The sequence below is a fragment of the Gouania willdenowi genome, chromosome 6 (assembly GCF_900634775.1).
Source record: "Gouania willdenowi chromosome 6, fGouWil2.1, whole genome shotgun sequence".
In the NCBI taxonomy this organism is placed as follows: Eukaryota; Metazoa; Chordata; class Actinopteri; order Blenniiformes; family Gobiesocidae; genus Gouania; species Gouania willdenowi.
Window position 1 is genome coordinate 1,579,377 of NC_041049.1, and position 25,951 is coordinate 1,605,327.

The following is a 25,951-nucleotide window of genomic DNA, read 5'->3' on the forward strand; positions in this document are numbered from 1 at the left end:
GTCAGGTTTTTCTATTAGCTTTGTCTGCTAGCGCATAGCATCTCTTCTTCACTGCGCAGAATGGCTGCATCACAATCGAACCCCCGATCCCCTTATAATAATAATACCTTTTATTTGCAATGCACTTCACATTTGATACCAAATCTCAAAATGCTACAGGATTTATGTGTCGCGCGTCATCGGCGCACAGCAGCGTCAACTTACCGCGAGTTTTAGCCTTCTACTTTTTTTTTTTTGAAGTCTACTACTTTTTTTTCTGGACATCTCTGGTCGGGGGCAAAGTTTGTGATTTTTGTAGGTCAAAGTTACACTTTATCTTTTATTTTGTCAAAATGTAAAGGTAGTATTTTTCTTTAGGTTTGGGTTTGTTTCGGTGTTGCCTTGTTTTTTAAAGCTGGTTCTGATAGTTTACGTCCAGCAGGAGGAGCCAACGGTTCACTGAACGTTCATCCTCCTCATCCTCAGTTTCAATCAATCCTTAAAAATATCAAACTTTAACTCCAACTTAATGATTTAATAGTTAAAGTTTAATCTACTCCCCTGGTTGTTATAAATGTAAATTATTATTGGTTATACTGGTTTATGTATTAGATTTTTACTAGTTTATCATTGGTTATACTGGTTTATATTGCTTTAAATTGAATTTACAATAGTTTATTATTAGTTTTACTGGTTTATATTTGATTCATACTGATTTAAATCGATTTGTTATTGGTTATACTGGTGTATTATTGATTTCCATTCGTTTCTTATTGATTATACTGGTTTATACTGGTTTATTATTGGTGCTGGTTTATATTGGATTTATACTGGTTTAAATTGGTTTGTTATTGGTTATATTGGTGTATATTGTACTTATACTGGTTTATTATTGATTTATACTGGTTTATTATTGGTTATACTGGTTTATATTGGATTTATACCTTTTTTTAACACTGTTATACTAGTTTATGGTTCTTTTTATGTTCATCAATATTGGATTTATACTGGTTTAAGTAAGCCTACTGGTTGTGTTGTGTATCTTTCCAGGTCAGGAATAAGAAAACGTGGATACGAATGTTGGCGTTCCACGTATTGCGTGCTTTGCTTAGTGCGCGTGCGTGTGTTATAATTCTAATGTGATATTGACTCACACACCCTTTGATGTTTTAGGATAACCTGAGTTTAAATAAGACTCAATAAAAACATCTCAGACTGCCAGAGAATGACTGAACCTCAGCCAGGACGCACACACACACACACACACACACACACACACACACACACACACACACACACACACACACACACACACACACACACACACACACACACACACACACGCACACTGTGTGCATTAGATGTGTATATAAACATAAGTGTTGGTCCTACAAAGGTGATTGAATTCCGTCGTGACGTAGGACGGAACTTCTCTAAGCCCCGCCCCCCGGGACAGGAGCGGGTGAAGAAATAAAGTGACGAGTTTAAGTCTATCCTTCTCTCAGTCTGTAGTGGTTCGATCCTCCAGCACTGACGGACTGACGGACAGGTGAACAGGTGAGTGGAGTTTAGAATAGTTTTATTCTGATTATAATCCTTAGAATGCTTCACAGAGCTGAGCTGGAACTGTTTAACTGATCTATTACACTTTCAACTAACTATTCTTATTAATTAACTCTTCACCAACGTCACTGTGGAACATTTAACTTTACGTTTTTAATCATTTATATCTTTAACAGTTCATCATTATATATATGTGTGTGTGTGTGTGTGTGTGTTTGTGTCAAGGTGTCATGTTGTGTGATGATGTGTTTTGTGTTGTGTGTCATTTTGTGTATTTAATGTGTCTAGGTGTCATGTTGTGTTATGTATTGTGTTGTGTCATGTATTATGTCTTTTGTCGTGTTGTGTATCTAGTTGTGTGTTTCGTGTTGTGTTTCCTGAACCTTTGCGTTCCACGTATTACAGACGATAAATGTATTTCCTCTCCATACAGAGACCAGTCCACGTTTCGTTAGCTTAGCGTGTAGTGACCAGTCTACATTTGGTTAGCTTAGCACATAGCGACAAGTCCACAATCTTTGTTAGCTTAGCCCGTAGCGACCAGTCCACATGGTTTGTTAGTTTAGCGCGTTGCACCACTCCACAATGTTTGTTAGCCTCGCGTGATGTGACCAGTTCGCAATATTTGTTAGCTTAATGCATAACGACCAGTCCACAGTGTTTGATAGTGTTGTATATTGTGGTGATTAGTGGCCTCATACTGCCACCTTTACTACATAATGGTGCAGTACATGTATCTGCGGCTAGGGGAGCATCTGTTAAAGAGTGTAGTGTCAAATAAAGGACCAACGAAGAAGTCTGACGTATTCTCCTGTGTCTATTATTGATCTGGTCGTATAAGTTGATGGAATACTTCCAAGATACAATAAAGTGGCGACAAGGATAAACGGTATCAGCGGGTGCCCTGTGCTTGTTGGGAGGAAGACTTACATCCAGCTGGAGTGGCGTTTATTTTGTTTTTGCCGTGAGTGTTGGAGGTTAGCAGGCAAGCTAACTAGCTTCACCGCAGCTGGGCAGCACGTTAAAGGAGCTGTGAGTACTGTGAATGAAATGGAATAGTTTCTACGGACAATAACCTGCTGATTAAGCTGAAATGGCCGGGATGATCGGTAATATTGGCCCATATGAAGAGAATATGGAGCAGTGGAGCTCTTATACAGAGCGTTTTGATTGCTTTGTGGAGGCAAACGGCATTGGAAACGATAAGCTTGTGCCGACGTTTTTGAGCATAGTCGGACCGAAGACTTTCAATTTGCTTCGGTGTCTTGTTCAACCGGAAAAACCCGTGAACATGAGTTACAGGCGCATAGTGGCTACCCTTGCAGCCCATTTCTCACCAAAGCCTCTGTTAATTGCAGAAAGTTTTCGTTTCCATAAAAGAGACCAAGAAGAAGGGGAGTCTGTAACAGTGTTTGTGGCTGCATTAAGGAAGCTAGCTGAACATTGTGAGTTTAATGATGTGCTGAATGACACCATCAGAGACAGACTCGTGTGTGGGTTGAGGAGTGAAGCAGCACAGAAGCGTTTGCTAACAGAGGGTGCGCTTACCTTGGAAAAAGCTATAGAAATCAGCGTGTCCATGGAGTTAGCTGCCTAAGAATCTCATCAGTTAAATTCAAGTGCAAAACTCCACAAGGTTTCAACAGAAGAAAAGGGAGCACAGAGCAAATGTTACCGATGAGATAAAAATGGACATTTTGCAGCAGAGTGCTGGAGTAAGGACATTATTTGCAGGAAATGTGGAAAAAGGGGGCATATCGAACGTGCCTGCAAAAGTAAAGGAGCTGATAAAAAAACAAAGCATAGCAACCAAAAACCAAAGAACAGTTTTAAAAAAAGACAATCTGTACATAACATGCAGGAAAGTCACGCTACTGCTACAGACAGCAGCTCATCAGATGAGGCAGCGGTGTATGTTTTGTCAGTTAAGGGAGGACCAGGAGGATACTGGGTTACTTCACTGCTGAACGGACAGCCAGTGTGCATGGAAATCGACACAGGTTCAGCAGTCTCCCTGGTGTCAGAGACTATTTACAAAGAGTCTTTGCAACACATACCTTTGCAACCATCCAGCCTCATCCTGAAAACCTATACTGGGGAGATTGTACCAACAAAAGGGCTCATCAATGTCACAGTCCAGGTGAATGGCCAAACAGCTAAGCTACCACTATATGTGGTAAAAGGAAACTTCTCGTCGCTTTTGGGTCGCTCATGGCTCGAGGAAATTACACTGGAATGACCATCAATCCGCATGCTGTGCCGAGGTGACATGAGCTTGTCAGCTATTCTCAACAAACATGCTGAAGTATTCAAGGGGGGACTGGGGAGCATGAAGAACATCACTTTCAAACTCAACATTAAGCCTGACAGCAGACCAAAGTTTTTCAAAGCAAGACCAGTTCCATATGCAATAAAACCAAAAGTTGAAGCAGAATTAGACTCTTTGGTTAAGAGCAAAGTTTTGGAGCCTGTCAGCCAGAGTGACTGGGCCACCCCAATTGTGCCTGTTATGAAAAAGGATGAATCTGTGAGGATATGTGGGGATTTCAAAGTCACCATAAACCCTGTACTAGAAGCTGAACAGTACCCACTGCCCCACATTGATGATTTGTTTGCTGGCTTGGCCGGAGGAAAAAAATTCAGCAAGATTGACCTCAACCAAGCCTACCTCCAGATGCATGTGGATAGAGAGTCAAGAGAACTTCTCACGATAATCACCCACAAGGGCCTCTATTGTTACTGCAGCCTACCATTTGGCATAACGTCGGCTCCAGCTGTTTTCCAGCGTGCTATGGATCAGATATTGAGCGGACTATCTGGAGTTCAATGCTATTTGGACGACATACTAGTCACTGGAAAAACGGAGGAAGAGCACCTAAATAACCTAGATGCCACACTGCAGCGACTGGGAGACTAAGGATTTAGGGTTCGCAAATCCAAATGTGAATTCTTCCAGCCTTCAGTTGAGTATTTGGGACATAGGATTGACTCTGAGGGCTTGCATAAGGCTCCATCCAAAGTAAAGGCAATTATGGATGCACCAAATCCTCAAAATGTGAGTCAGTTGCGTTCTTATCTTGGACTCCTTAACTATTATGGGAAGTTTATTCCTAACTTGTCCTCTCTACTTGAACCACTGCATCGACTGTTATGCCACGATAGACCCTGGAAATGGACAGAGCAGTGCGAGAAGGCATTTGTTCAGACAAAAACTGCATTATTAAGTTCTGATGCTCTGACCCATTTCGACCCCAAACTGCCGTTACAACTTGCATGCGATGCTTCTCCCTATGGGGTGGGGGCAGTTGTTTCCCACATCATGCCCAATGGCGAAGAGCGCCCCATAGCGTTTGCATCACGCACACTCAGCCAGGCAGAGAGCAGATATGCACAAATTGAACGAGAAGCTTTGGGGATTGTTTTTGGTGTTCGAAAGTTTCACCAATTTCTCTTTGGAAGAAAATTTATTCTGTTAACAGACCACCGCCCCTAACAGCGATCTTCGGGCCCCATACAGGCATTCCACCCTTGGCTGCGAGCCGCATGCAGAGATGGGCATTATTTTTGTCTGCTCACACCTATGACATTAAATACCATAAGTCGGAGTTGCATGCTAATGCAGACGGCCTCTCCAGACTGCCTCTGCCAGTGAACCTCGGCGGGGCACAGCAGGCAGATATTTTCTATTTCAGGCAGGTGGAGGACGCCCCCATTACATCTGATCAAGTGAGACACCACACCAGGAAAGACCCGGTGCTGTCAAAGCTGCTGGATGTGGTTATGAATGGCGGAGGTGGAAATCTTCCGGAGCTACGACCATATATGTCAAGACAAAATGAGCTGTCTGTGCAGACCGGATGTCTATTATGGGGACGCAGAGTGATTATTCCACCAGACCTTTGAAAAAGACTGCTACAGCAGCTGCATACAGGCCATTGTGGTATGGTTCGCATGAAAGAGCTTGCCAGAAGCTACTTCTGGTAGCCGGGAGTGGATGGACAAATTGAAGAGACAGCCAGAACATGTGTATCATGTCAAACCGTTCGCTGCATGCCACAACCAGCCCCTCTTGATCCCTGGGATTGGCCGGAGGTGCCCTGGCAGCGCCTTCATATGGACTTTGCTGGACCTTTTGAAGAGAGGATGTTCCTTGTGGCCATAGATGCTCATAGAAAGTGGCCAGAAGTGTCAATAATGAGATTGACCACAACAGAGAAAACCCTCGAGAAACTTGGTGAGATGTTTAGCCGATTTGGCTTTCCTGAGCAACTGGTGAGCGATAATGGGCCCCAATTTATCTCACAAGAGTTCAAGAGATTCCTTGAAGCGAATGGGGTGCAACATATTCGCTCTTCTCCTTATCACCACTCTACTAATGGACTAGCAGAGAGATTTGTTCAGAGTATGAAAGATGCTTTGAAGGCTTCACAGGGACAGGGCTCCCTCCATCAGCGACTGAACAGTTTTCTGCTATGCTACAGAAATGTCTCTCACTCAACCACAAAAGAGGCTCCTGCTGCACTTCTCATGAAGAGACGGCTACGCACCAGCCTTGACCTTCTGAAACCACCAAGAACCAAAGACACTGTAGTACAAAAGCAAAAAGCCCAGGTTGAGAAACGCGAACAAAGAGCAAAGAGGAGGATTTTCCTCACAGGTGATCCCGTTCTTGCACGCAACTATGCTCGCGGTTCAAAATGGACTCCTGCTACAGTCAGCGCGCAGACTGGTCCGGTGTCTTACACAGTTCGGACCTGTGAGGACATTGTTTGGAGGAGACACGCGGACCAACTGCTTGCCGGAGTTACAGCACCGAAGGAAACTCTACCAGTGGTTTGTGTTGATCCTTTCCAACATGTCAGCCCAACCCAACCTGCTCGCACCCCGGATACAACTTGTGGTGTGAAGCCGGTTCCTTCCGCATCAATTCCGACAGTTTCAGAGACTAAACTGTCTACATCCCCTACATCAACACCTGTTCCTGACAACGACAGTGGGGGTATGCCGGATAGTATTGCCACCCGCCGCTATCCGCAGAGGGAACGACAATCTCCCAAACGCCTTAATCTGTAGTTGACATACATGGGGCAGAATAATCCCCAGGGTTGTGTCAGGGTCTGAGTACTCCACCTCATTCCCTTAGGTAAAATACTGATGTTTGGTTAATGTTTGATATAATGACATATTGGGACTTTGTTCGACACTGTGTATTTGTGTTCACATACTTTACAGTTACAACTTAGCATTTTTTATCTCAGTACACTCAGTGACGTAATGCACTAGTTGGTGGGTACAAGATACTTCGTGTTTTGTTAACGGTACCATAATACACCCTCTGAGGTCGAATTTATTTGTTTTGTTTTATTGGGTGTGGCTGTTCATTAGGTGGGGAGGAATATGTTGTATATTGTGGTGATTAGTGGCCTCATACTGCCACCTTTACTACATAATGGTGCAGTACATGTATCTGCGGCTAGGGGCGCATCTGTTAAAGAGTGTAGTGTTAAATAAAGGACCAACGAAGAAGTCTGACGTATTCTCCTGTGTCTATTATTGATCTGGTCGTATAAGTTGATGGAATACTTCCAAGATACAATAGATAGCTTAACCTGTAATGACCAGTACACGTTTGGTTAGCTTAGCACTTAGCGAGCAGTCCATAAAGTTTGGTTAGCCTAGCACATAGCGACCAGTCCACAATGTTTGTTAGCTTTGCCCGTAGCGACCAGTCCACATTGTTTGTTAGCTTAGCGCGTAGCGACCAGTTCACAATGTTTGTTAGCTTAATGCATAACGATCAGTCCACAGTGTTTGATAGCTTAGCATGTAGCGACCAGTCCACGTTAGGTTAGCTTAGCACGTAGCGAGCAGGCCACAAAGTTTGGTTAGCCAAGCACATAGTGACCATTCCACAATGTTTGTTAGTTTAGCCCGTAGCCACCTGTCCACAATGTTTGTTAGCTTAGCATGTAGCCACTAGTCCACAATGATTGTAAGCGTAACGTGTAGCAACCAGTCCACAATGTTTGTTAGCTTAACGCGTAGCCACCAGTCCATATTGTTTGTTAGCTTAGCGAGTAACGACCAATCCACAATGTTTGTTAGCTTAGCCTGTTGCGACCTGTACAACCACCAGTCCACAATGTTTGTTCACTTATAGTGTAGCGACCAGTCCACAATGTTTGTTAACTTAATGCGTAGCCACCAGTCCACGATGTTTGTTAGCTTATACTGTAGCGACCATTCCACAATGTTTGGTTAGCATAATGCGTAGCGACCAGTACACATGTTTGTTAGCTTAGCATGTAGCAACTACTTCACAATGTTAGCTTAACACGTAGTGACCAGTCCACAACCTTTGGATAGCTTAGTGCGTAGTGACCAGTCCACAATGTTTGTTAGCTTAGCACGTAGCAACTACTTCACAATGTTAGCTTAACACGTAGCAACCAGTCCACAACGTTTGGTTAGCTTAGTGCATAGTGACCAGTCCACAATGTTTGTTAGCTTAGCACGTAGCAACTACTTCATAATGTTTGCTAAACACGTAGCAACCAGTCCACAACATTTGGTTAGCTTAGCGCATAGTGACCAGTCCACAATGTTTGTTAGCTTAGCATGTAGCAACTACTTCACAATGTTAGCTTAACACATAGCAACCAGTCCACAAAGTTTGGTTAGCTTAATGCGTAGTGACCAGTCCACATTGTTTGTTAGCTTAGTGCTTAGTGACCAGTCCACAATGTTTGTTAGCTTAGCACGTAGCAACTACTTCACAATGTTAGCTTAACACGTAGTGACCAGTCCACAACCTTTGGATAGCTTAGTGCGTAGTGACCAGTCCACAATGTTTGTTAGCTTAGCACGTAGCAATTAGTCCACAACGTTTGGTTAGCTTAGTACGTCCCGACGCTGGCAGGGCCATCTTTTTATCAAACTGATTCAATAATAAAATTGCCCGTTATTTCCCGATGATTTTGCGTGGGAATAATAATTAAAGCGTGGGAATAATTAATTAAAGCATGGGAATAATTGTGGTACATCTTTTCTCTTCCTCACTGGTAAACATTTGTTCCAAACGTGTTTGTTCCTCTACTTTTTGTCTCCTTGTCTTGGTTCGTTTTTTGATCAGTTCTACTTTTTCTACATCAGCTCACGGGGAAGCGATGACCTTCCTCACCCGCTCCTTACCTCCCATCATCATCATCATCATCCTCGTCTTCCTCACTGCCGTCCGGACGCTGGACTTTCGTTATCATAGCAACCGAGAGATGGAGCAGTTCCTGCTGCAGGTGAACGCCTCCAACCCCGACATCGCTCACCTCTACAGCATCGGCCGCTCCACCAGAGGTGAAATAACACGCCCTCTAGTGGTCGAAGGAAAGATGGCAGCAAACGATTAAAGCCGTCATACAGTTTGTTATTTAATATTTGTTTACGTTTATCATTTTCTTTCTCAGTTTTTTTGTTGTTGCATTTAAATTACCTTAGTTTCAAATGTTTCCAGAGATATCTTTAATTTTTTGTTTGAGTTATTAGATTTTTTTCTTTGCATAAATTGCATTTATTAAGAGAACAAATAATCACATATACAGCAGCTTTTAATGATGTTTTCACATATAAACAGTCAGCTGGTAAACCCTCGGTCTGACTTTGTACAGCTTCTAAATTAAACAACAAAACGACTCTAAAAACATACAAAAATTACAGAACGATACACAAAAATAATTAAATATAAATCAAGAAAAATCACTCCAAAAACAACAACAAACTTACGAAAAATATACAAAATGACAAAAACCATAACATGTGAACCCTTTGTTGTTTCCTGTGTTAATGCTCTGATTGGTCGTTATTCTAATGCTCATGTGAATGTTGATCATATGACCATCAGATCAGATATAATCATGTTTGTGTTCCTGCTGTGATAAATGTTGCTGTTTGTTTACGTACAGATTCATTGGTTGAAAGAACACTGAGATGGAAATGAGACCCTTTCATTGGTCGAGAGTATCACAGCAGTGACCAATGAAACTAAACGACTAAAGATCAAATATTAACCGTCTTGTTTTTAGTGTTGTTTTGTGTCTCTTTGTTGTATTTTTCTGTCATTATTTTGCAACCAAAGAACTAAATCCTGTCACATCTTTGTTCAACAAGGATGAAGTCACAAAGCTAACGCTAACAGTTAGGTAGTAACAGAGCTGTGGTTTCCTGTTGAGTAATGCTAATGCTAACATAGGGTGACCATATTTTGATTTCCAAAAAAGAGGATGCACAAAAGTACTCAACGTTTTCTTGAATCTTCCTTCGAACAGCAAAACCCGGACACTTTCATGAGCTGTGGTTTCCTGTTGAGTAATGCTAATGCTAACAGTCAGTTGCTAATAGTCAGTTAAACAGGAACAGAGCTGTGGTTTCCTGTTGAGTAATGCTAATGCTAACCAGTGTTCTCAGTTTAAACAACATTTATTCTTCCAAAAATTTAACTTTTTGTCAAAACAAATCAGGATCTTTATGGATTCCGTAAAGGGTGCATAAAAGTTAATGCAATGACATTATATTAGCTGCGCTACTGTCATTTAAAATGACATGTTTCCCTCGATGCGTTCAGGGTCCCTGGGAAACCCAGACATTTTCATGAGTTTTTAAATTCTGGTGAAAAGATGTGAAAAGAGGACATGTTTACGTAAAACTGGATGTGTGGTTACCCTAGCTAACAGTCAGTTAAAACTGTAGCAGAGCTGTGGTTTCCTGTTGAGTAATGCTAATGCTAATGCTAACCAGTGCTCTCAGTTAAACAGTCGCCTGCGGCTCGTTGCTAGTGTATCAAATGTTGGTCACCACGGCAACCGGGACAGCAAGTGCAGGGATTGAATGACGAGGCTGTAAAAGACTGCAGTTAATCTAACCTGGGGCACCACACGCACCCACACACACACACACACACACACACACACACACACTCACACTCACACACGCACTCACACACACACACACACACACACACACACTCGCACCCGCACACGCACACGCACACGCACGCACGCACGCACGCACGCACACACACACACACACACACACACAGATAATCCTGGCTAATCCAGGACACCAGCTGGCCTCTGTCCAGACTTTACATCCGTGGGTCATCCTCATCTAGCTGTGATTTACAGGTGTGTGTGTGTGTGTGTGTGTGTGTGTGTGTGTGTCAGTTAGAGGCACTCCTCCTTCACCTTGTCACGATGTAACAAAAAAACACTGGAATATTTTAAAAAATAACTTAGAAAGACACAAAATTAGAACCAAAAGACACAACAACCACGAAAAACTGCAAGAAAGCAGCACCAAAAAAATCCTAAAAAATAAGACTAAAAGCTACAAAACACATAGAAAAACAAGAAAATTACACAAAAACCCTAAAAAGACACAAAATGACAAAACTAATAGACAATTATACCGAAAGGTTAAAAAGAATCCACACAAAACAATTCAAAATAAACAAAATGACAAAGAACAGAGCCATTGAGAAGTGACTAGTTTGATAAAACTCTCTGTTATGATTGACAGATGAAGTCTGCGCATATTCTGTGTGACGTTATGGAGAAATCTGAGGAAAACTGATGAAAACTGCAAAAAGAAATTACAAAATTACTCAGAAAATGTACGACAACAAAGACACAAACATAACCACAACCATGAGACAAATAGACAAACTAACAAACAAAACCCATAAAACACAAACTAGGGGAGAATATAGCAACAAAGACACACTAAATGACTTTGTGTGTGTGTGTGTGTATGTATGTGTGTGTGTGTGTGTGTGTGTGTGTGTGTGTGTGTGTGTGTGTGTGTGTGTGTGTGTAGGTCAGCAGTTGTGGGTTTTGGCGCTTGGCGTTCATCCTCACCAACACACTGTGGGCATCCCAGAGTTCAAATATGTGGCCAACATGCACGGAAACGAGGTGAACACACACACACACACACACACACACACACACACACACACACACACACACACACACACACACACACGTGTACACATTCCACACTCACATGTAAACGTACCACACACACGTACCACAAACACACACGTGTTCACATACCACGCACACACACGTGTACACATTTTTAAACACACTTCTATGGCAACGTGTCACCACTTCTAACTGTCACCAGTTGAAGTGAAACACCAGCAGGTAAACTGTGACTGAATGTGTCTCCGCCTCCTCAATGACATCATCACCTGTAGGTGAAGTGAGGTCATCAGTTGACACACGTCGATTCATGCCGCACATGTTAAAGCTGGATTCTCCCACACGTCGGCAGACACTCGAACACACCACAGAGACACTCCCAACTAAATATTTGAGTCACATTATTTTTCTATTAAATGCTGAGAAAAGTAAGGACTGCCTGACTTTGAATAAGGTTTTAGCCTTTGATGGTGAAGTCAGTCAGTTATTATAGTTAAATAAAACAACAAACACAAACTAGAATTAAAAACGTAGGAGTTTTTGGGCCTACGTTACGGAGATATTAGCGCTAACTTTAATCAGTGTGTGCTGGACTACGAAGCTCGCAAACGTTTAATGGAGCTAAATCACCATGGTAACTTAGGCTGAACGACTAGCCTGGACGGAAGCAGGTTTTGTTTTGGCTAGGATCTGAGTGAGTACTGAAGTCCCGCCTCCTGACCAATCAGATCAATTAGAAAGCAAGCTGCCCAATAAAAGGTGATGTGTGAACACGTCACTGTGTGGATCTGATCTGACACTGACAGGAGAGAAAATATTTAGACATTGATGCATTTACTGATGACATCATTGAGGAAACATATAGATTTGTATCTGATGGACTGATCTACAATCAGCTGATGAAGTCTGTGTCTTCGTATGCGTAGACGGGTGAAGTTATTAATTCATTAATCCATTCATTTATACGCTATAGTGAGACTGATGACATCATCAGGAACATACTACAGACAGTAAACAATGTGTTCTCATCCCAGTGTGTAATAAATAGATCTACTTGGATAGAAACATGTGTGTGCTGTAATAAAGTTTAACTGCAGAGCGCTGTTCGTTTATCATCTAATGGATTAATACACATTAACAGTATCAGCAGCTTCCTGTCTGAGTTCTTCTATTCCTGCTTTTTCTATAACAACAGGGTTGTTTTTGGTCTAAATTATGGATTTTAATTATTCATCATTTTAAACTTCAGTAACACCAAACCTGGTCAGGACCAAGTTATGAAGTGGATCAGATCTGAGCGAGTATAAAAGCTCCGCCTCCTGGTGCGCTGCACTAATACCGTTGCTCTTCACTGTCATCATGGATTTAAATTCATTATATTTATTTAAGATCATAAGCTGTTCCTCCTGTAAAGACCCTCGCTCTGCCAGGTTCTCCATTGATTGGTCGGACGCTACAAGCTCCACCCCTTTCATGTGAATGCTCACGTACCGAGGCTGAAAACACTTGTCTTAAACTAGCGTGTTGTTATCGACCTTTGTAGGACAGCTTCTCTCTGACAGGGAATGTGTGGTTAGCTGAATCCAGCTAAAGGAGATTAATCCAGGATATAATTATCTAGATTATATTTGTAACATAGAGCCTTAATGTTCCATGTTGTATTTATTGTATATATTTTATGTTTTATTGTACTTTGGTCAAACCTTGTTTGTGTTTAAATGTGCTTCATAAATAAATTGGAATTGGAATTGAAATAAAAATAAAAAAGGAAAAAAAAAGATAAATAACTCAAACTGCATTGTGTTTACAAAACAACTTAAACATAAATTATATCTAATTAATAATTATGATTATAATAATAATAATAATAATAATAATAATAATAATTAAAAAAAAATAAAATAATAATAATATAATAATAATAATAATAATAATAATAATAATAATAATAATAAAAGTAAACATTTTCAGAAAACAAAACTTAATAAAAACATACTAATCTGTTCTGAAAACTAACTCAGTCTAAAAATGAAAAAATAACTAAAACTATTATAATCTTAATCTTTTAGTCCTTTACCTATTTTATTTTAGTCACATGTCGGTCCATTAATAAAACTTTAATTTTTTCACGTTAACATTCAGTAATGATGTGGTTATGAAAGTTCAATGAGAAATAGTTTTTCAGGACTAATTAATGACTGATCAAAGCTGCGTTCGATTGGAGGTAATTATTGATTTTAATGTAAAACTTGTTGCGATTCAGAGGAGCTGAAAGAGGCTTTTATTGTGTGTTTAGACAAGAGAGAGAGAGACGTGTCCCCAGGCAGAGCGAGTCCGGACAAGAGTGTGTGTCTGTGTGTGTGTGTGTGTGTGTGTGTGTGTGTGCACGTTCATTCACAAAGTTTGTTACTCTTCCAAATATTCTTCTCACGTTCCAGTCAAAGTGAGTCATAACGTTACGCCCGGCAAAACGACTACAATTATAACAACTGCACAACTACACAACAACGCACACACAACATTAACAGAATGTTAATGTTTTTAAAAATGTGGCTTAAAACCTTTGAAATGTTCTAATTAGTAGATCTATGTCAAACAAAACACATTTTTTTTTGCACCATATTCATTTTATAACTTTTAAAAAACAGGACAACTTTACAGTTTTAGAGCCTGTGTTCCTCCATCTTGAAATCATGTGATTGATGATGTCACACGGCCCCACTGCCTGTAAACATCCTATTGTTTTCTATTGGAGTGAAACATTCAGCCTGATTATTGGATCATTTAGTAGCTTTTTCAGTGAAAATAACAACTTGTGCTGCTTTTAGTTGCTCTAAAGAATCAGGAAAAGTTAAAGATGTCGATGTAAACCTCTTGTTTACGGAAAGAGAATAAATACAGTTGTGACCTGAAAAATAATCTATGACCGCAGGGGGCAACAATTCCAACTCTATGTGTTGGTAGTAGACAATGAAGCAGAGAAGAAGAGCTCTCCTAAGGGACCTTTACTCTCCTTTAAACAGTAGGCTGACACGCTCTGGTGGCTGAAGTTAGAGAGTAACTCATGGACTGTTGAAAACACACAAACCCTGAGGATAAAAGGACTTTTTGGTGGGAGTCCTTACACTGTCTGTGATTTACTCATTAACTTCAGCCACCAGAGCGTGTCAGCACACTGTTTAGTCTCTAAGTTTCTAAACTTTCTGTCCCTCTTTGTCCTCTCTCTCCAGGTCCTGGGTCGAGTGCTGCTCCTGCACCTCATCGATGACCTGATCAATGGATACAGAAATAACCAATCATGGTCTCTGCAGCTCCTGAGCAGCACGAGGATCCATATCATGCCCACCATGAACCCAGACGGCTTCGATTCCTCCGACACCGACTGTCTGTACGGTCGAGGCAGGTGAGAGAAGGACACGGGTCGTTAAATGAAACGCACAGAACAACAAATATGAATAAATAAAATGGTTAATTCCTGGAAAAATACACAACCGTATGTTCGTTTCCTGTGTGTTAATGCTCTGATTGGTTGTTAGTCTAATGCTGTAGTTAGTTTTGGACCCCCCCCCCTCCCCACACACACACACACACACTAAAATCAGTGAAAGGCGCGACACTCCGACGCCCACAACGCTCTGATTAACAGGAAACTCTGATCTGCTCTAATTCAGACTGTTTTGTCTTCTTCTAATGGACTGTTTACATCAGAGTGTGTGTGTGTGTATATGTGTGTGTGTGTGTGTGTGTGTGTGTGTGTGTGTGTGTGTGTGTGTGTGTGTGTGTGTGTGTGCATGTGTGTGTGTGTGTGTGTACCATTGACAGTCACAGTTTTCCAAACCTTTTAAGGTCAGACTTTCTCTGAGCGTAGAGCTGAGATTCCTTCCTAAAAACTAGAATTTGTGACTCTGAAAACGATCCTTCAGCTGCTCGCAGGAGGCCAGGGGACCCCTGGGGGTCATGTGACGGAGGCGAGTCCAGTCCCAGCATGCACACACAGGATGTTCGTTTGCTCCGTCGTAGAAACGTGTGGAAACACAACAACTAAAACGCCACCATGGAGAGAAACCACCTGTTTGTGCTCAATGGGAAAACTAATGATTCCTCTTCTGTCAATTTTAGTGATGTTTGTTAATTGTTGCAGAACTTTCTCCTAAAACTGCCAGAATGATCAAACTGATACATTTCTATTGCTTTATTTTTAGCTTCTTTGACTTAAAGCAACAGAAACTTATTAGTTTGATCATTCTGGCAGTTTTACGAGAAAGTTACAGAACAATTAAAAACATCTCAAAATCACATCATAGAGGAATCAGATGTTTCCCATTATTCCTTAGTTACTAAGCGCTTTTTTGCTCACCTGCAGTTCTCTCCTACGCGTATTCTCTGGTCCAGACTGAAGGAAAGGAGGTGGTGATGTCGGTTTTTTGGGCTGTCTAGAAATCACAGAACATGGAGTTTTCCCAAAGCTTGTAAATATCATGAAAATCTGTGAAAATGATAAAGTTCACTTTTAATTTAAAACGCCTTCATTGATAAACAAAGTAACAGGTTGATTTGATCAGATTATTGATCAGATTATTGATCAGATTATTGATCAGATTATTGCAGTGTGACTGAGTCACAGTTAAAATCTCTTTCCTTGATCATCATCATCGTCATCATCATCATCATCATCATCATCATCATCACTGTAAAGCGTGACAGAGTTAGATGATGTAGATAACAAATAACAAATAACCATCTCAGAGTACGTTATCACTCATTATTACCAATTTGTGATTCTTCTGTAAAACAGTTAAAAACGGAAACGAAAGAAAGTCTTTCAAAAAAATTGGACAAAAAGCTGAGAAGTGCATGACTGCCACCTATTGCTCTGAAGGTTAAAGGTGTAAAATGGCTGTAAAAAATATATACATATATTGCACACAAAAGCAGAAATGTACTTAAAATGAATCGTTCTTGTGTTTTAGGCATAACGCCAATGGCGTCGATCTGAACAGGAACTTTCCCGACGCCTTTGTTGGACTCAAAGCTCAGCAGGTGATGAACGAAGAGAAGAGAGAAGCTGAGGTGAGTTTTATTCACACTGTTGGTTTTAAACCAGCAACCTTAAAGACTCAGTATGACACAATTTGTGTTTTGTTGTGTCACTAAATGAGAACTTTGATCCCCTGAGAGTAAAATCAGAAAAAGAAAACCAGAATGAAATCAGAGGAGACAGAATTAGTAAAAACTGATTATTTTCTGATAGAAGTCAATTTAAAGTTTTACATGTTACCATTTATATAATAAATATGTAACTTTTTGAATGCACTAGATGGGATGGCATTCTAAATTTGTAGTAAATGTTTTACAAAGATGAAATATTCTATGATATTGTCCTGATAGATTGATGTACTGATACGCATCTGATTTTCACCTTTTTTGTAAATTACCCTTTTTGTAATAAATGTTCTTATGAAATAACAAGAAAATACTTTTTATTTAGGGCACAAAGGTCTTTCTGCACAACATCCTGGTGATAGATGAGACAACCTTGAGCGGCTGGCTTTGATAAGGGCTTTATATATGATTCAGGCTAGCTCATTTTCAATAGCCTTAAGTCCCGGTCTCTCAGCAGGTAATCCAATAAGGTGGTCATTTAACAAGCGAGTCGAGCTTTCAACTTCTCCAAATTTGATTAAATTCTGTGTAAACGAATGCAGCTTCCTGCTTGCTTTTGAGTTTGTTCATCACATGAGTCTGAGTGTTGAGAGCCCTGCCCGATCCTCACTGGCAGCCTTCCCAAAGCAGCTGCTGACATAATACAGACTTTGTGGTTGGTCGGAAAGCTGCCAGCTCCAATCAGCGGCATGCCTGCTACCATAATTCCTCCCATGTAGATGTCTTCCACGCAGTGTCGGCATCATGGGGGGGGCATTTGCGGGCAGTTCAAGAAGGTACACACACTTTCTTTTTATTAATCAAGATATCTGATTGGCTATCATAACTGAATGTGTCCATTCCCTGACAGTGGACAGGAGTCTGCTCCATAGATATAATATACTGTGGTGTAATTGTTTTACATTTTTGCTATTGAACGTACCCTAGAGCTTTTGTTAGGATCAGCCAATAGAATGTGTATATGTCTATGGCCTGCTCTGTTGATTCACGTGACGTCACTCACATTGCTGCATCGCGACAAAGTGAGAGAGCAAAATTCAGATGGAGCCGAGGGTTTTTATGGCCCCCGCAGTTTTCTTAATGCCCCCTCATTTAATGCCGCCTGGCGCCGACTCTTCTTCCGCGTCTTCCATGAAAAGAATTGACAGACACACAACTCGCCACTTGTTCCAAGGCTCGAGCGCCTATCCAGCAGCAAACGTAGTGCTTGGACATGGTCTTTTTGTTGAAAAAATGTGGTCGATTGCATTGAGAGACGAACTGATCAATTCCATTATTCCAGACTTGGATGAGATGGAAAGAGAGGCTCCTGTTAGATTCACAAGACCAGACTAAACAAAGCAGCAGAGGGACAGATACGGTGGGAAAGAGGGAGCAGAGAAAATGCGACCACCCTCGTCGAGAAGCAGAAATGAAAGATGTTGTTATTGTTGGAAAATCTTCTGATTATAATTATTGTAAAAGACGTTTTAACTAGTGTCACTAGTTTAGTAACACGACACTAAAACAATATAATTAATGTCTTCTTCAGAATCAGAAGAGCTTTATTGACCAGGTACAGTTTAGAACAATACGAGGAATTTGACTTGGGAGTTGCAGTGAAAGAAGACATATCAACACACCGGAGCAGCCATTTGTGGCGCCCACATATTTAGGTGAAAAAGGGATCAACAACAGGAGGAGAGGAGGGGTGAGGGGGGAAAAAAACTGCCAGTTTGAAACTGATTTCCCTAAACAGAGAAAACAGTGTGAAACCAGGAAAAGAGCCACCGTCTGCAGAAACTTCCCGGTGATAAGAGTTGAGACAACCTTGACTTTAGCCTTGGCTAGCTGGGGAGCCGAAAGGGAGATAAACAATGTGATTTGATACAGGCTATGTCAATTTCCAATAGCCTTCTGTCCTGAGTCTCTCTGCTGTAATCCAATGAGTGGCCTAGTTTCCACTTCCAAGCCGGGTCTCCAACTTCTCCCAGTTGTTATCCATAACGCGTAGACGATCCAAAAGCAGCTCTTGCTTGCTTTTGATATCGATCAACACATGAGTCTGAGTGTTCAGAGCCCTGCTACATCCTTCAGAAATCACTGGCAGCTTTTTCAAAACAGTTGCCAGCGTAGTACGGACTTTTCGATAGATTAGGAAGCCACCAGCTCTGATCAGCAGCATGCCTACTATCATTATTCCAATCATGTAGATGTCCTCCACGTCTTCCACGGAAAGGATGGACAGACACACAACTCGCCAAGGGTCAAGTGTGTATCCAGCCGCAAACGTCCCGCTTGGACATGCGGGTTCACCACCCCCGGTTCTTTTCGTCGAAAAAATCTGATCGATAGCACTAAGAGACCAACTAATTAATTCCATTATTCCGGTTTTGGATGAGTTACAGAGAGAGGCTCTTGTTAGGCTCACAAGACCAGACAAAGCAGCAGCTGGGAGAGAGATAAGAATGGAAGGGAGGGAGAAACAGAGAGTGCGACTGTCCTCGTCGAGAGAAGCAAGAAGAAGATGTTCTTTCGATGTTTTTAAGACAATTTAGGATCATTAAAACCAACAAGTGCCTTATTTTTTAGTTTGTTAGTTAACATTCAAATATCAAATTATCTAGTTACTGCCCCAAGTGGTAGAAGTGTGATAGGACAGCAAATCCTCTTCAAAATAAAAGCACTAACTTGACTTATCTCTGTCCAGGAAACAACAACAAAAATAGGATAAATAAAGGACAAATTGAATAAAACTTGCATTAAAGTAAAAATGTGTGTGTTTCAGACACGAGCTGTGATTGGCTGGCTGCGTAAGGAGACGTTCGTTCTCTCGGCAAACCTACACGGCGGCGCTTTGGTAGCTAGCTATCCGTACGACAACAGTAATGGAGGTAACATAACAGAAAGTTTGAGGATAAATGAAATTTAAAAGGAAGTTTAATGACGTTGACCCTCTGACAGGTGAGGAGCTTGTGGGCGGAGCCAGCGTCGCACCAGACGCAGACGTGTTCATCCACCTGTCCAAAACTTACTCGTTTAACCACGCCTCCATGCACCAGGGGGACATGTGTAACGAGGGCCGGCCCTTCCTCCACGGTGTTACCAACGGTTACCAGTGGTACCCGCTATCAGGTGAGACCCTTACTTACTGCAGCATCTAAACTCTACACTGTTTACCTCAGCACCCAAACACAGAGTAACTAAGGAACCAAGTAACTAAGAAAACAATATACTAAGGAACCGAGTCAACAAGGAACTGAATAACTAAGTATCCAAGGAACCAAGTAACTATGTAATACGGGGTGTGTGTAACTGTCATTTTTATGGATGGTTTTAACAAACTAGTCAATACTAAATAGAATAGTTTCACTGTTGATTCTATTTTGATTTGGAGCAAATACATTGCTAATCAGTGTGTGTGTGTGTGTGTGTGTGTGTGTGTGTGTGTGTGTGTGTGTTTAGGGGGGATGCAGGACTATAACTACGTGTGGGCTCAGTGTCTGGAAGTGACTCTGGAAATTTCTTGCTGTAAGTTTCCTCCTCGTCGTGAACTTCCTGGTCTATGGACGGAGAACAGGAAGTCTCTGCTGACGTTCATCCAACAGGTTCACCTCGGTACGTCCATCCGTCACACATCCAACATTCACATGAGTGAACTCTAATCCCCAGCATGTGTGTGTGTGTGTTTAGGGGTCAAAGGTCGCGTGTTAGACGGCTCTGGCACGCCCGTACAGGACGCTGTGGTGGAGGTCAAAGGTCGAGACAACCTGTGTCCCTTTAAAACGAACAGATACGGAGAATATTACCGACTTCTGCTGCCGGGAACACACAGCTTTACGGTAAGAACCCTCCACCTGCCATTGAGTATCGACTAGTTTGTTCAAACCTCAATCTGATTCAAATGATAATCATCAGTATTTCTTTGCTCTGTTTCTTGGGCAGGTCACGTATCCAGGTCACGAGGTTTTATCAGAAACATTGAACATCCCGTACGGCCCAGACACCTTCTCTGCCATGAGGCATGACTTCTGGTTACGGCGCGCTGTCACGGCGACCAATGACAGCAGCATAAGCGCGCCCACGGCCAATGTCTCCAATTACATTTGCAACCAGACGTTCGACCAGCAGGGGGCGTGCGGCGCCGCGGGGGCAGTGACGTGGAGCGCTGCCATGGTGGCGGTTGGCCTCATGGTGGCGCTGCAAAGACTGAGAGACTGAGTGACGACTTGTCAGCAGCAATGCTACGAGGTCGAAGGGCTTTGATGAACCAACGGTTTTAGTCGTGGAACTAAACGTGAAGAAAACAACAAACTTTTTCTGAACTTTGAGAACAGACGATGGAACGTGAACTTCACCATCTCGTGAAAACGTTTTAGAACAACATACGTAAAAAAAGGATATTTCAACAGTTCTCATTTCTCAGACTTGTCCCGTGACTGAATTTATGCAAATGTACGAACTCCAGGTTTGTAGGAGCGACTGAAGACAAAAACTGAAAACATTTGGCACCATCTAGTGGCCAAAGTTGATACTACAACAGCAAAGTGGAAAATATAACGAGATCACGGAAAATGGGCGGAACACGCAGAATTCACGCTCTGAGACGGTAAAAGCAAACTGAACTGTTTTTTCCCCAACATGACACAGAAATACCTCACAATCACGTTCTGGGACAATATCACACATTTACACGCTAGTGTAATTCTAGTGCAGCAAATGGACGAATATGTCCAACTTCACTCATAATCTCATTCAAAGTCTCTCTCTACATAAACACAAGACTGTGCGATATTTTTAGCAGAAATGAAAAGGGAAAAAATTTCTTTCTGTCACGAGTTGGGATTTTTTTCCCTAAAACATCAGCAGGAAACAAATTTCTCTTGACGTAGTCTGGCATGATTTCCGCATAAGCTTTCCCACCTTTCATTGGTCATCTGAAGTATAGAACAATTACATCAGTTACAGTAGTTGACTATGTTAACCCGATTTATCATCTTTGGTATGATTCCAGGAAGTTTAATAGCAGTGAAGTCATCAAAACAGGAAAAGAAAAAAAACAAATGTGTAAAAAGACGTGGAAACGAGTAAACTCTGAAATCTGTGTCCATAGAAACGCTGCTTTCATGTAAACCTCATTCTTTCTGCTGTTGTTTTGATATCAACCATGAAAGACTACATGTATGAGCGACTAATGACAAAAACAGGAAACATTTGGCACCATCTAGTGGACGAAGTAGAAACCACAACAGCAAAGTGTAAAATATAACCAGATAAATTCATTTTAAGTTCTTTTAACTGGAAAATTCAACTTTTTGACTGCTGTGATCCAAAACTTACATTTAATGTCTGATGTTTAACGCGTTGCCCCCTAGAGTACGGTTTTAAAATGATGCACACATTGTATTATGTATGATTAATTATTTTACAGCACATGAATGAAAAATCTAATTTAAAAATTGTTTAAAAATGTGATAAAAGTGATGAATTAGTGATGAAAAATATCTCTTTAAAATGTTTTTCATCTTCAAAAAAGACTTCATCATCGAGTTTCATCTGGTGGTCAAAGTGGATGACATTTAAAAAGTAGAAAGAACAAACGACAGACATATTTAGATAGTTTTATGCTTTGAGCAGATCCAACATCTGGTAATTAATCTTTTTAAACAGAGCGCACACATATTCTTTAAATTATTATTTTGCGTTGCAAAGATTCTGCTTTTTTAACTGGAGATAATGTAAATCTAAACTTTTTAAGATTATTTATAATTTATAATGTACTGTTATTCTGTTATTGAGTGAATATAAACTAATTACATTGCCTTTATTTTTAGTATAAAAAACCCCATAAAAAAAACCAAAAAAAAAAATACTTTGAGGTTTAAAAAAGACAAATTGCTTGTGCCATTTTCAGCCATAAAACATAAAATTATTTGTTGTTACTATTTGCAAAGTTATTGCTTTTTATTTCTTTAACATTTTCAGTACATCTGAGTCCTAAAGTAAATGTTATTTTTAAAGGAAAGTCGTTAATGATTCTTGATCAGTCTTTTGCAAGTATGGGAATAAATGGAGAGGAAATCTCTGGTTTGCCCTCTAGTGGACGCAGTGTGTATAACAGCAGAGAGCTCAAAGTAAACTCAGCTTTTTATGTGTTAATAAGAAATGTAGAGGTTTATCGCGTATAATTCAACCGCTGTGTGTTTTTCTCTGTTTTTAGGAAGAATCGTGGTCGTATCGCTTGTTTTAAAAACTGAAAATTTTAATTAATACAACAAACGTGACAAATGTACGGATTAAGTGGATTTGGGTCAAACAAGAAAAAAGTCAAATGAACTCAAAATAAAACATCATGATATAAGTCAAAAACTATAATTCTTCATTTGCCCAAAATAATTTTCTAAATCAACATTGGCCTTAATCGGCCTCCGTAAAAATGAGATAAAAATGTGAAGAACTTATAAATCTTAAACAGGCCTTGCTTTTTTAAATATAAAGAAAGTATTTAGCACCACCTAGTGGACAGTTTTTAGCTGTAAATGAACGTATTTAAAGATGAATGAGTGAAAGTCAATGAGAGTTGGTTTGCTCTCTTTTCCTCAGGGCTGTACGGAAGCCCAAAGTAGTCATAATTAAATAAATAAAAACAACATTTTGAAATAAATACCATTTTGATAAATAACAGACAAATATATAATATGACCATTAAATTGTTAAATAAGGTAATATTATTATGAAATATGTTTTATTATTCTTAAATATCTATTTCCACAATGGTCTTTTTGTTTCATAATGTTGTTTTCAGCAGAATGTCTTTAGTCTGTCAATCAAAGAACATAAGGCGGAGCCAGTGAAGTGATTGGCTGATCCTTTACACAGACATGAGCAGCAGCACTTACAGTATTGATTCATGGAGAATTATCACTAACGCTGAGAAGCCTGAACACCACGAGTGCATCACACGTTAGAATAACACATATTGAGCATCGGTCAGGACCCCTTAGCGTCAGTGTTCCACACACGGGGTACCCCTCAGTGTTCCACACACGGGGTACCCCTCAGTGTTCCACACACGGGGTACCCCTTTGGTGTTTGTTTTAGACCCTGAGGGTCCGTGTTCCACCCTCAGGCAATGAAAAACATGACATACTGTATATATACATAAATATATATGTGTATCCTTCATATCCTCTTTCTTTTACCGTTAAATGCTGTGAAACTACAACGTGTTGAAGGACTTTCAGCTGGTTTAGAATAAAAACAGATGGAGATCAAAATGTTTTTGGGTCTTTATTGAATATTGAATTATTCTGATCATTTTCAGCTAGTTTTTATCTTTTTTTTTCTTTTTTCTTATTAATTTGTTTATGAGGAGATAATATACAATATTTACAAACAAAGACACACATGTCACTCTTTACTACAAGGGGGGGGGGGCATTAAAATATTAGTTATTAGCTGTTAGTGATTGGTTGGGTTAGGGTTATGTTTAGTAAGTAATGTTTATTTCTATAGCATCTTTCACAGACAGAGGTTACAGAGTGTTTTTACATATCAGCTCATTCACACTCACATTCACACATCAATGTTAGGGTTAGGTTTATGTTTAGGTTAGGGTTAGGGTTAGGGTTAGGTTAGGGTTATGTTAGGGGTTATGTTAGGGTTAAGGTTAGGTTAGGTGAGGTTAGGGTTAAGGTTAGGTTAGGGTTAGGGTTAGGTTAGGGGTTATGTTAGGGGTTATGTTAGGGTTAAGGTTAGGTTAGGTGAGGTTAGGGTTAGGTTAAGGTTAGGTTAGGGTTAGGGTTAGGGTTTGGTTAGGGTTAGGGGTTATGTTAGGTTAGGTTAGGTTCGGTTAGGTTCGGGTTAGGTTAAGGTTAGGTTAGGGGTTATGTTAGGGTTAAGGTTAGGTTTTAAGAACTTTGGAAATAATCATGGAATATTGGCTCCAACAGTTGTTGAGACTCAAAAAGAACATGTGACTCATTAATCCATGATTAGGGTTAAATAACCCTAACCCTATATAATATCTGAAATTAAATTAACTGTAGTCTTGTTGAGGGAATACCAGCATGAATCACGGATATCGCTTTTTTCCACTGGTGGTCAGAAAAGTGTAAACTTAAGTCATCTTCCCTTAAGTTTCTATTTCAGACTGATTTAAAATGGGAAACATCATCACTGTCACTCATTTTTTACTGTCTGTGATTCTTTCCTTTTGTGGGTTCAGTCTGAAGCTGTTGTTTGTTGGGCTTTGAAAAGACTGATAGTTACATTTACAAATACAGATACAGTTACAGTTACAGAAACTGACAGTTACAATGAATCAGTTCATTAGACCACCTACTGTAGGCTGTAATACACACATCATCCTCTGGGTGGCAGCATTCACCTGTTAGTCAAAGGAAACAAACTGAACATATCTTTATTTTCCACTTTAATCTTTCTCTATTACATTGAGCAGAATATAATGTTATATATATATATATATATACTTCTGTTTGTCCCTAATTAGTGAAGTTTAATTTTTTGATTCTTTTAACTTAAATCCTCTTTATCGTCACTTTTTGATGTTTGAGTCTTATTTATTTATTTATTTCTATTCCCACGCTCACAGTCAGTTATGTTTGGTCGATTCATAAATCATCATTAACGGAGCGTTTCCTTCACAGGAAGTGAGCAGAGTTTCCCGCTCTGCGTGGCGTCCTTGGCTCGCGGCAGGAAAGACAAATGAGGCACAATTACCAGAAGAGGAAGAGGAAGAGGAAGAGGAAGAGGAAGAGGAAGAGGAAGAGGAAGGACAAGGTCGACTCATTAAAATGTTGGGCCTCAGTGGGAACGAACACAGCGTTTGGGTTTGATTCAAGCTCAGAGAGTTTCTTTAAACGTTATTTTAAACAGAGAAAGAAGTCATTTTCACTTCATCACATTTTAGTTTCTGCTTTGAAGTTTGAATAAAACTTTATAATAAAAGAAACAATGAGAGTAAATGGACTTGAGTACAAACCAAGAAAAAGGACTGATGAAGAAAAAACACAAAATGAAAACCAAAATGCTTCAAAAGTACACAAAATCACTCAAAAATTTGTGAAAAGTAAAATGATAAAAAAACCTAATTTGTAATTACGACATACTATCTCATAATTATGACATAAGTCACAATTATGAGTTACTAAATCATAAATATAAGATACTGTCACATAATTATAAGATACTAATTATGACTTTAGCGTCCAATAGCGTGGCGGCGTTCACCCTCGGCTGGACATGATTGGCTGACAGATCATTACACAGAC

The 25,951-nt window shown here is 40.3% G+C and overlaps 1 protein-coding gene across 2 annotated transcripts; it reads left to right on the top strand.

The window, feature by feature from the left end:
• Positions 1-1,447: 1,447 nt before the first annotated feature.
• cpm (carboxypeptidase M) lies at positions 1,448-25,445 on the top strand. Of its 2 annotated transcripts, XR_003674303.1 has the most exons (11): positions 1,448-1,536; positions 8,695-8,892; positions 11,407-11,504; positions 14,747-14,919; positions 16,487-16,586; positions 19,447-19,552; positions 19,623-19,793; positions 20,124-20,276; positions 20,352-20,500; positions 20,604-21,267; positions 25,328-25,445. XR_003674303.1 is itself a non-coding variant. In XM_028450372.1 (10 exons), the coding sequence occupies exons 2-10, from the start codon at positions 8,709-8,711 to the stop codon at positions 20,877-20,879; spliced, it is 1,410 nt and encodes a 469-aa protein (XP_028306173.1). In that variant the 5' UTR covers positions 1,448-1,536; positions 8,695-8,708; the 3' UTR covers positions 20,880-23,355. The 2 variants fall into 2 exon arrangements, 1 of the variants encoding a protein (XP_028306173.1); XM_028450372.1 differs by lacking the exon at positions 25,328-25,445 and having other exon boundaries at positions 20,604-23,355.
• The last annotated feature ends 506 nt before the right edge of the window (positions 25,446-25,951 follow it).